This window comes from Cimex lectularius, unplaced genomic scaffold, assembly GCF_000648675.2.
Source record: "Cimex lectularius strain Harlan isolate CLEC.00 unplaced genomic scaffold, Clec_2.1 scaffold15, whole genome shotgun sequence".
NCBI classification, from domain to species: domain Eukaryota; kingdom Metazoa; phylum Arthropoda; class Insecta; order Hemiptera; family Cimicidae; genus Cimex; species Cimex lectularius.
In genome coordinates this window covers 2676044-2688499 of record NW_019392667.1, presented here as the reverse complement: position 1 = coordinate 2688499, position 12456 = coordinate 2676044, and the positions used below count along the sequence as shown (strand labels likewise).

General features: G+C 35.2%; 1 protein-coding gene across 10 annotated transcripts in view; it reads left to right on the top strand.

Annotated features, from left to right (window-relative positions):
• The window catches only part of LOC106673756 (serine/threonine-protein kinase tricorner), a 212852-nt gene that overhangs the window by 195173 nt on the left and 5223 nt on the right, over positions 1 to 12456 (top strand). For 9 of the 10 annotated variants that reach the window (XM_014405972.2, XM_024225175.1, XM_014405970.2 and 6 more), the window contains 4 exons: positions 8639 to 8783; positions 8981 to 9155; positions 9223 to 9548; positions 9608 to 9747. In XM_014405972.2, coding sequence (XP_014261458.1) covers positions 8639 to 8783; positions 8981 to 9155; positions 9223 to 9548; positions 9608 to 9747 — 786 coding nt within the window. Of the gene's footprint in view, positions 1 to 6452; positions 6511 to 8638; positions 8784 to 8980; positions 9156 to 9222; positions 9549 to 9607; positions 9748 to 12456 lie in introns of those variants that run through there. The other variant, XM_014405976.2, reaches the window with a different exon arrangement.

Here is a 12456-nt window from a genome sequence, read left to right as displayed (position 1 = left end):
CCTGATAAGCGTATAGAATTGGTCTTTTGTATATTTTGTATATAATTAATTTGTTTTTGAGGCTTAAACCTGACTCCCTACGGAAAAGTGGAAACAGAACTTTTATAGTACACTTCCTTTTTCGACAAGCTTGTGAGTGTTTAGTCAGAAGTTCAGCTTAGATCGAGGTGCACTCAGAGGTATTTGACGCTTTGTGCCCACTCGATCACTGAGCTATTAACTTCTATTACATTTCTGAAAGTAGGGTTCCTTCTAATAAATATGTAACACTACTAGTTAAGCCATTTCGACAATTCAAAAACGAACCAATTTATTTCTAACATTGTCCAACGCCTTTCAGTTTGGAGTACTATATTTTTTCGCAAGGGAGAGGAGGAAGAAAAGTCCAAAGTCCTGGACCATGCGAAGAATGTTGTGGTCCACCTGGCTCGTAAAAAAGCTCAGTTACATAAACTCATTTCCAGCCCGAATCCTAGGCCCAGATAGGACGATATATGGAAAAAAGATTAGCCGAAATCTTCCGGTGCGTTATTGGTTTATCTTCGCGCGGTTGACGAAAGATAAAACAAATAAAGCAGTCAATATTGTCTGGGAATTATTGCAGAATACATCGGTATATCTCTAATCTCGGGGAATTTCGAGGCCCTGAATTTAGCCCAATTTGGTTAAACGCACTTCTGATTTTTTTTAATCCAGCCTGTCCAATATTTACTCTGGAAATTTCTCCGAAGTTTGCAACAAAGGTAGAAACTCCGGTACATCCGGTTGATAACGTTATCTAGCGATCCTTATCAATTTTGCTTTATCTCTATGTACTCAGGTGGGTGTATTGTGGTGATATGTCACGATTTCTATTTTTATAAGTCTTTAGGTTCGAAAACCCAACCCCTTCCTGGTCAGAAAATAATGTACTTGAAATTTTTATTTTACTCTATTCATTTCTTGCCGTAGGGTGAATTTCGTACAATAAAATAAATCCACCAAGCTGAAAAACAAGCAATGTCCAAAATTATAAACCTCCCAAATCAAAATTTAGTTATAATAATTTCGACCGTACGGCCCTGGAAGCCGTACTTTCCGATCGAGAAATGATCAGTATTGATCGAAAACCCCAACTTACCAACAGCCGTGAGTAATATTTTAAAAATATATTATACTTTTGTTTATCTTACAGATCTTTTTATCTATAAACAATAAGAAAATTATAATCGGAATATTCACCCAAATATGTGTCAATTGTGTTCAAATCGAGAGGTTTTGTGACACAAGTGTTCTATTTCTTAAATTCTTTTAAAATGCGTCAGTTCTTTTGTTTGTTTAGTTCATTATTATTCAAAACCTGTCTACAATAAATCACGTGGTTTGACGCGTTTGAGTCGTCTGTTAGGTGATCGAAGTGTTGGTCTGGTGGAGGTTGACATTATCTCTAAGCTTGATGGAATGCCATTTTAACTCAAGGTAGTATTTCTGACAAGCCAGGACGCATTGGATATCTCAGTACGCTATTTTGCTGTCACAGCTTTAGAGCTGGATGTCTTAAGTCCACATGGGGCTGTTGGGAAAATAAGACCTTAATGGGCATCAACCATTACATATAAGGAACTTGATATTGAGTGTTTCTTTTTTGACGTGTGCTTTCCATCGCAAGAGCACGCCCAATATAATATTGTGTTTTGCCTCGTTATTGTACGTGATTTAATAACCTTTAAGGTGGTCTGGTACTTAATGAAGTTTTCGATAGCTCCAATTCAGATGTGTCGATTTGGCTTCATTTAATAGTTTAATCCTCTTTTTTTTAAATCTTTTTGTGAATTTTGGAAACTGAGGTGTTCAGCTGGTTTCCCCAACCGCCATAATTGCTGTTGTGTTTTTCTTGTTTTCTGATATATCGTTAGTAAAGAACAGGCCTTGTGGCACTACAAATGGGATCGGTTTGAGTTTTTAAAAACGCCTTTTTGATTAATTCGGAAATTCATGTCAGCAGCAAGGTGGCATTCCATAAGTTTGCTGGGATTCATTCGAAGACTAGAATTCAGCTTATGAAAAAAATTTAATACTTAAATTGTGTCATTTCTATGTGTGGTCGTTGGCTTACCTGCAATTTATCGCCGAAACCCTGCTTTCAAGAGCATTTAAAAGAGACTTGACTTAACAAAAATGACACGAACCGAACACAGAAGACGAAATGCCGAAACGAGTCTGAATGACCAAAACACCGAGGATAGACAAACCAGGATGACTTGTAACGACCAAATTACACTTAATGACATCGTTACGACGTTTTGAAGTGGTTAGGGCGAAAAGTTGATATAGAACAGGGCCCAATAGACTGCCTTGTGATACTCCAACTTGATTCATTTCATTTCATTCATTTCGACTTTTGAATAGGCGTATTCTTTCTTAATGTGGAAATACCTGTCAGCTAGATAGTATTCCATAGGTTGGGCATAGTTTGCAGGAATTCTTTGGTTAAAAAAAATCACTCATATATCAGTAATCACAAGGAAAACTTCAGAAAACCTATGAAAAACCTTCCTGGACGCTTGAATTGTGAGATTTTTCTGACCATGGTGAACCTACTATTTAATGCTGACACACCACTCAATCCCTCAAGACCCTATAAAAGAATCTTGACTTACGAGAAATCGCACAAACCCAACACTGATGATGAAATGCCGAAACGGGTCTTGATGACCAAAACAGCGAGGATAGGCAGAACAGGATGTAACGACCAAATTACACTTAATGAAAACGTTTCGACGTTTAGGGGTGGTTAGGGCGAAAAGTTGATATAGAACAGATCCCAGTGTACTGCCTTGTGGTACTCCAGCTTGATTCAATTCGATTTTTGAATAAGCGTATTTTTCTTAATGTGGAAATACCTGTCAGCTAGATAGTATTCCATAGGTTGGCCATAGTTTGTAGGAATCCTTTGGTTTAAAAAAAAAATCACTCATATATCAATAATCACAAGTAAAACCTATGAAAAACCTTCCTGAACATTTGAATTGTGAGATTTTTCTGAGTATGGTGAACCTATTATTTTAACGCCGACGCACCCACCCAATCCCTCACCTATAAAAGAAACTTGACTTACGAGAAATCGCACAGACCCAACACTGAAGATGAAATGCCGAAACGAGTCTGAATTATCAAAACAGTGAGCCAGACCTAGACCAAATTACACTCCTGAAACCGTTATGACGCTCATGGAATGAGGAGCAGATATAGAGGAGGACCTAATACACTACCTTGTGATACTCCAATCTTGGATCGGGTTTCTTTCGAATCGGCTTATTTCAGCTTAATACTGCTTAACCTGTAAGCAAGTTAACATTACATAACTTTAACATAGTTGGCTGGAATTTTTTGGCATTAAACAAAATAAATCGTAATTTATCAATTATCACAAATAACTCAGAAAACAACTTACGGATAAGCTTTCATAACACTTTCAATTTGTGAGATTTCTCTGTATAGTCTGTAGTATGTGGCCACCTATATAAAGGAGACTTGATTACTATAAATCACGCAGATACAACACTGAATATGGCGAAATGAGAAAATTTCTTAGCGGCTTGTTACTATCTGAAACCCCCTGGAGGCGAAGAGATCTTGTTAAATCCCTGTTAATCGATCGTTACGTGATTGCAAATTTCCCTTAGCATCCCTGGATAGTTAATCCGTTTTACGACGCGTCTTCAATCTCCTTTTTATTGTACATTTTCATTAAGAACGCAAAAAATTCCATTTAACCGCTAAAATAATTTAATCTTTGTTGTTAGCGTCACGATTGATTGTTTCATCGCGTAACGAATAAACATAGTTAAATATATGTCAATAAAAACAATACATAAGGTCAATTTCACGCTGTTTGGATGTATTGATAGATTAGACCGAGTCCAAAGCGTTTGTGTTTATTGGTGAAAACATTTTGAAAGCTTTACCTATTGAGATTGCTTATCATTTATCACTTATCAGCAGCCGTCATTATCCTCGATGATTGATCCCTTTCAATCATGACGATTAGCATTAATGTCTCGACCCAGCTTTCGTTCGACTCAGTAGGCCATTAAAGATAAGGCACAACTTGTAAAAACACGTTTTAGAAATAAAAGGCTGATAAGATAAAGCCGGTGTAAGTCTCGTGGGTCGTCGCATTGTTTTGATGCTATTAACGTGAAAGTAGTGTCAGAGGGTCGGGATGACGCCGGATCTCGGGTAATTTCGTTCCTTTCAGACTCATTTCCCGGCCGCTTTCACGTCCTCTGGGCTTCCTGTTCCAAAATAACGTAATGAGCTTGTTGTTCGAGCTGTAAATCTTTTCCCGTGTGCTAATCTGAACAACTAATTGTTAGTTTTTAATTGATTATTTACTTTATAAAACTTGCCTTCTGACGCTAAAGATTATACGACGGTCGATAGCGGTCCATCGAACGAGAAGGATCATACTCACACTACTAAGAATACACCTTAACTTACTTTTAGAACAGCATATAGAAAAAATGCCGATGTGTTCTACTTAATTGAGGTTTTATTACTTGGCTCCTTATGGAGAGCGTGTAGAACCAACCGGTATGGGAATTGTGCTTGTTCGTGCAGCTAGTCAATCTTCTGTTCCTATTTTTGAAGGAAACAGGGCTGTCTATAGTAAATATTGGTTTTGGGTTTTTGAGAGTGAATGTATTTATTAGAGAGAATGGTAGTAATAAGGACGAGAGGTACAGTCATTGGCTGTCTCTCCTATCAAGAGCACGGTCGATAGCGATCCATCGAACAAGCAGGATCATACTCAACCTACTAAGAATAAATCTTAATTTACTTTTAGGTGAGCATATAGAAAAAATGCCCTTGTGTCCTCCTTAATTGAAGGGTTTTATTCCTTGGCTCTTTATGGAGAGCGTGTAGAACCAACCGATATGAGAATTGTGCTTGTTCGTTCAGCTAGTCAGTTTTCTTTTCCGATTTTTTAAGGAAACAGGACTGTTCTATAGTAATATTGGTTTTGGGTTTTTTGAGAATGAATGTATTTATTAGAGAGAATGTTAGGTAATTAAGGTCAATCTTCTATTCCGATTTCTGAAGGAAACAGGGCTGTTCTACAGTAAATATTGGTTTTGGGTTTTTGAGAGTGAATGTATTTATTAGAGCGAATGGTAGGTAAATAAGGACGAGAGGTACAGTCATTGGCTGTCTCGCCTATCAAGAGCACGGTCGATTGCGATCCATCGAACAAGAAGGATCATACTCTCACTACTAAGAATAAATTTTAATTTACTTTTAGACCAGCGTAGAGAAAAAAATGCCGATGTGTCCTGCGTAATTGAAGGGTTATATTCCTTGGCTCTTTACGGAGAGATCCAGCCAGAAACCAGCCTAGAATCACATCTATTTTAAAAATTTTTGGAATAATTCATAAACTACCTTGTATAACACAAAATATTTCAGTAAATAGTGATAATTTAAATAAATTTAATTTAATACTAACATATAATAATAAATTATTAAAACAAATAGTTGTGTATTTGTTACTAATGTTTATTATTTAGAAAAAAAGGGGGTGAAACTCACGTTTTGCTGACGGAGATATTTTTTTATTTGTTTTCTCCGATTGAGTTCACCTTACTGCATATAGCAAATAAACATCATAAACAACCCAATATGGAATGAATCTTTATGGTAATTTTCATATTTTTTTTGGCAATTTGACTTCGGACGTAGTAGGCCAATAATGTTATTCTCTTGTAATAAAACCGGCTGTGTCTAAGACAGCCTGGGAATGTTGTGTACTCCTTAGCCCCTTGTGGGTTGTTCAGAGATGCCCTATTTTCAGTCTTGGATTAACTTTGTTATTTTCAATTCGTCAAAAATGCTAATAGAGCATTGTCAGGTAGACAATCGTGGGTTTTATGACACCCTTTCAAGGTTTGTTTTTGTCTAGGTAAATAGCAAATTAATGGGAAATTACGGCGAACGGGATAATAAACTTCGACCCGATTGCTCATTACCGAAGGGTCCGCATACTCTCGCCGTTTGTCCTTGGGCAAACTCGTTTCGTCTTTTCTGCTTCAGTAGGCGAAGGTTGGATAAAAACCCTACTGGAAAAAGAGTATCAGAATTGACGTAATGATTGCTTAAAATAACAGCAGTATTAGAAAGGGCATTTGAAAATCGGAAGAAAAAGCATCTTTCGCCTTGAAATGGATAATCTTTAAATTACAATTTATAATCTGGTCTCGGGGGTTTTCCCTCTCGTAGAAGAGAATTAGATTCGGAAATTCCAATTTGTATGAGAAAACGGCAAAATCGTTCCGTTGACCCCGTTTTTACTAAGTGATTCACCGTACCAAAGAATGCCTGTACGATACATCTTTCTGCAAGCATAGTCAGTAAAAAAATAAAGCGTCAATTCTGCACATATTCAACCCTTTCTCGAAACTCAGTTTATTTTCTTCAATGTTGTAAAACAGTAAACACCTGGCTGAGTAAAGGGCATTAAACCAATGAAGCGTAAGTGTTAAAATTGCAAGTACATAAATATATTCATTCACTAGGTAAATGATTTTTTCTAATTCCCTTCAAATGAAAAGAAAAGATTATCATACCATCCATACAAAAATACATTTACAATCCAATCCTGATCTTTCAAGTTTGATATTTCTGAATTGTTAAAGGATCTAACTTATTTCGGGTATACAATTATGACTGCAGTAATTTTCTTTATTTGAAATAGTCCTGACATAGTAAACCCCACTTATACCAAATTTAAACAAAAAAGTTGCAAGTTTAATGTAGTTCTGTCTAGTGTTGAACCTGATTATTTTTCATTTGTACTAGTTGTGCAAGAGCAAAATTAGGTGTACAAGGATCAGACATGATCAAGCCACAAGTCGTTAATGTAAGACAAAACACTTTCTCCTTAAAAGATTTCCTTTCGACAGTGTAACAAATTTTAGTTACTATTTTAGCATAATTTATTTTGTGTTACTCAGGAGTGCTCATTGGTTGGATTATGTTAGGGATGGTATGGTTAGATAGGGTGATGGTTAGGGACGGGTTAGGCTTAGGACTAGACAGGGTTACCTTAAAAGATTTTGGTTAGGTTTGGTTACATGATTCAATATTTTTCGATGAAACTCTGAAAATATGGGAGTGCGAACCATGAGCTTGTCTGTATGTTCTCTCTGTTTTTTTCCTCTTATTTTTTCTTTTTTTGACATATTCTTTTTTACATGTTAGATTGTTGTGTTATAGAGGAGTGTGCTTTGGTTGGTTTCAGTTATGGTTAGGTTATGTAAAATTAAGTAGGGTTATGATTTTTTAACATAAAGCAGAGAAAAGATACGAGTGCAAAGCATGAGTTTATCTGGTCCTCTGTCTTTGTGCTGGTATGTCTGTTCTCTCCCTCTCCCTCTCTCTCTCTCTCTCCCTCCCTCCCTCTNCCTCCCTCACTCACTATCATACACTCACTCACACGCTCTCACCCACACTCTCTCACTCACTAACATACACTTACTCACACTCTCTCTCTCTCTCTCTCACTCTCACTCTTACTCACTAACATACACTCACACGCTCTCTCACTCACTCTTACTCACTAACATACACTCACTCACACACTCTCTCTCACTCTCTCTCTTTTTTTTTTTAAATTTTAAACACTTTTGTGTGTGATCATTCTGTGTTATAGAGTAGTGATGGGTTGGTTTCAGTCAGGGTTAGGTTAGGTAAAATTAGGTAGGGTTAGGTTTATGGTCAGGAATATTTTAAGTTGATGCATGGATTTGCTTTCCTCGAAAATAGAGAAAATATGCAAACTTCTCTCTCCCTTTTATTTTTTAAAATCAGAATTGTTAATACTTTTAAGAGTTATGAGACAATATGTCCTATTCTTAACTAAGTAACTTGCTGAGTTCCAAGTTGTCATAGAATAAAATTGAATGTCAGTGGATGGCACACACTTAAATTTGAAGCCGTAGCTTGTTAACTTCTTGAGTAGATTGACATTTTGAACAAGAAAAGGCATTTATTGCTAGTATTAGATCGGACACAGACCACAGCGGCCAGTGGTTAGAGTGTGGTTCTTGATTCGAATACCTGCATTAGCCCATGACTTTTTAATTATGGATAATATGAAAAAATTATCTAGAGTGACCCCCACATGAACAGTTACACGTTAGACTCTTCTATAAACAATAATGCTATTAATAGATTTGTCTAAATAAAAAAACCACCAATTTTATTACTCGTCTAAAAATTATAGCTACATTGATTTTTAATCTCTTTATTATCCTATTTATTTCTTTTGGGTGATCTATAGATAACTTCAAGATAAAATGTTGACTTGTGTAAAGGCACAGTAGATTTGAAGTCAGTCTTTCCTTTCACTCGTCAGCATAAGATAATCTGTAGTGTATCGATTTTTTTAAAATTTTATTAATGATTTTGGATTTTTTAATTTAAATTTCTTGTTTCATTTCAATAGCTAATGTCTTTTTTAATAAATTCATTTATCCAGTTTAATCGGTAATTTTATTTAGGGTTAACATTTAATAGAGTATGCTATAAATTATATGTGCATGTGAACATTGTGAACTTCCATTTCTGTTTTTAATGTTTTTTCCTTTGTTTTTGTTAGGTCTGTTTGAGATGGCGAGCGCAGCGGCTGAGAGCGGGGCGGTGAGGTTCAGCGGCCACACCCTCGACAAGGTGACAAAGGCAAAGGTGACTCTGGAAAATTATTACAGCAATCTGACGAATCAGCACATGGAGAGGAAGCAAAGGTAGGCTAAAAATTAACACCCGCCAGAACATTTAATTGAAGAAAACGAAAATCAGAAAAATAATTAAATTGCATGGTGATTAGTGAATAAACTTTAATAGTACTTAATTATTTTTGTTTTAACAATCAGTGTTAAAATATAAATTTAAAATGTGTTTAAAGTAGTATTGATTTTGTAATAATTGTTGAATTTTTCAGACTGGCAAAGTTGGAAGAGTCGTTGAAAGAAGAGGGCTTATCTGAAATTCAGAAACAAGAAAAAAGAAACCAGCATGCCCAAAAAGAGACGGAATTTTTACGACTTAAAAGATCTCGGCTCGGTGTCGAAGATTTTGAGCCTCTCAAAGTCATCGGAAGAGGAGCTTTTGGAGAGGTAAATTTAAAAATTTTTCAAACAAGTCAATATTTCATTGTATTTAATTTTAAATTTAAATTTCCAGGTTCGACTTGTACAGAAAAAAGACACTGGTCATGTATACGCTATGAAGATTCTAAGGAAGGCGGACATGCTTGAGAAGGAGCAGGTGGCACACGTACGAGCGGAGAGGGACGTCCTTGTCGAAGCCGATCACCAATGGGTTGTCAAGATGTACTACAGTTTCCAAGATCCGATTAACCTCTACCTCATCATGGAATTCCTACCTGGGGGCGATATGATGACACTCCTTATGAAAAAGGACACGCTTTCGGAAGAGTGCACTCAGTTCTACATCGCTGAAACTGCTCTTGCAATAGACTCAATTCATAAATTAGGATTTATTCATAGGTAATTCATTTCACTTATCTAAATGTATATGTTTTCATTAATTTTTTAATTTTCTTTAGGGATATCAAACCTGATAACCTCCTTTTGGATGCTCGAGGACATATCAAGCTCTCTGACTTCGGCCTGTGTACAGGGCTTAAGAAATCACACAGAACAGACTTTTATAGAGATCTCAGTCAAGCCAAACCTTCAGATTTTAGTGAGTAATTTTGCTTTATTTTGATTTAAAAGCATGGATTGTATTTTAAATAAGTTTTATTCAATAAATTGCCAAATTAATAAGATTACTTTTTTTTTTTAATTTTGCATGATTTTTTTTTTTTTTTTTCAACTCTGCTTATTTATGTTAGTTTTGTTCCATCGCGCATCCAAACCCAAACTCAAACTGTCAGTCAACCATTTCAGTTTTCAGACCATGTTTGTGAATGTTTTTGGACTGTCAAAAGAGTCCGAGGATTTTACTGTCGGGCTGTACGGAATAATAATGCAGGTTTTCATATTTTCTTTCAATTACCCCTCGATATAATAAACAATTTTCAGATGGATTATTCTTTTGTACGAAAGTCAACACTTTTTAATCCTCTTACAAACAAAAATGTTCACTTACCTTAGTAGCATTTCGTTATTTGAGAATAATTCAGTCTGTACTAAGATGTCAACAGGTGATTTTCACATAATATCATTTTATGTTTTTTAAACTCGGTCGGAACAGTGCCCAAATGGCCAGAGACGTTAATGAAGTCTGGTGCGATGACAGTGAGAAGGAGAGTACTGTTTAGAGATGGTTTAAAAAATTTATGGAAGGAACTTTTTTGGAAGGATTTCTTCCCTAGATGTTGATGATGTTCTGCAAGCTTTGGCTGAAGAAAATCCCTGAACAACTCTTCAAGAACGTGCAGAAAATCTTTCAATCATTGGACTATTGCTGAACATATTAAGGCAATTGGAAAGGTGAAAAAAGCTCAAAAGTTGGGCTCCTCATGTGTTAAACAACTGCAAAAAAAAAATCATCGTTATGAAGTTTGAACAACACTTCTTTGCTGAAACAGAAATGATCTTTTTCTGGATGGTGGCTCAGAGGAGAAGCAGCACCACATTTTCCAAAGCCTCCAGCAAGAAACCTGTTGGATCTTGGTTCTGCCTCACCCTCCCTATTCTCCAGATCTCTTGCCTACTGACTACCATTTTTTTCAGACACCTGGACAATATTTTACATCATAAAAAAATTATTGAACAACAGTCATTAGAAAATGCATTTACAAAATAAAGACACAAAATTCTATTCATAGGGCGCAGAGAAGTTAACATCACTTTGGGAGAAGTGTACTGAGAGTGATGGAGGGTATTTTAATTAATAAAAAATGTTTAACATCATTTATTTAATTGTTTTTATTTTCTGACCATAAACTTGCATTATTTGCCGTAATTCTAGATGGGAGGAACAGTCAATATCTTTTTTAATAATTTTCCAAATTTTCAATGCTGGATTCCGAAGAGGCAGAATCTCTCAGGTTTACCAAATTTGTATCCATTACAACATAATAGACACAATGAACAAATAGTTCAACAAAAAGTCCGCTATCAATTTCAAACGTTTTGATCCACCTAAACTGTCAGAGTCCGAGGTTGGAAAAAAGCGTTCTATCAGAGATGAAAATCTGTCATCATTCCACGTTCAGGCCTGTGCGGTCATAAATCACGATTTCCTTGCAACCGGTTTGTGATTGTGTGATGGAACAAACCTAGTGACTACTTAAATTTATGAAGTAATAATAAACCATATAATGCATGATTTTTTTTTTTTTTTTTTTTTTTTTTTTTTTTTTTTTTTTTTTTTTTTTTATGGCATACTCTTTTACCTTAAACAGTTTAGTAACTTGATTTCTTTATGATTTTACTATTTATTTTTATTTGTTAGAGATAGAACTGTGTTTTATACACTCTCAAGGGGACGACCAGGTTGGTGTGTCACTGATTAGGACCAAATACTTTTCAGCGATTTTACGCTCCAAAATATCACACCAGCTATCAAAAATTTCTAAAAACCAAATATATTTCAAGTAAACTAGTTCATAAAAATATCATCATATTTTAACAAACATTCTGTAAGTGAAGTAGGTCAGAAAATGGTCAAAACATGGATTTGATAATAACTTATAAAACCATTAGATACTGACTTTTGTGGAAATAGGTGTAAATTAATTTTTGTCTGATAATTTCGACAACCTGCTGCGTGCCTGACATTCTGAGTGCAAGGCTCTAACATGATTTTTCTCAAAACCAAGGATAGCAATTTTCACGGTTGATAATTCATTTTAAAGTAATTGTCAGGTGCATTTTATAACTTTAATTCATTTTAAAGTAATTGTCAGGTGCATTTTATAACTTTATCAAACATTAAAATTGGACCATTATTTCCATTAAAAAGAGGTTAATTCCTGGCAGAAATATTTTTTTTTATTTTATGTATTTTCTTATAGAAATCTTTTATATATTTTTATGGTACATACATCATTAAAAAGCTACGTTTATCTTCTTTCAAATGGTATTTTGATGTTAAAATCCTTTTAGACTTATTAATTAAAACTGTTTCAATAATATATTCCGAGAATGTATTCTTAAAAATTGGAAAAATTTTATGGGTTTCTACAGTGCTAAAATAAAATTTCATATTAGTTTCAAGAGAAAAAAAATTATGACCTAGTTCGCTTGAAAAATTCTTTGGTTATTACAATAATTAATTAAGGTTTTTAGTTGAGATAAAACATTTAAAGGCACGAGCGGGATTCGAACCCAAGATCTTCGGTTTGATATGCCACTGCTCTACCACTTGAGCTATCGTGACCTCGATCCATTCGGACACCAACTTCCTATCTCAACCCCACCTTTTGAATTTTCCCTCCTTTTT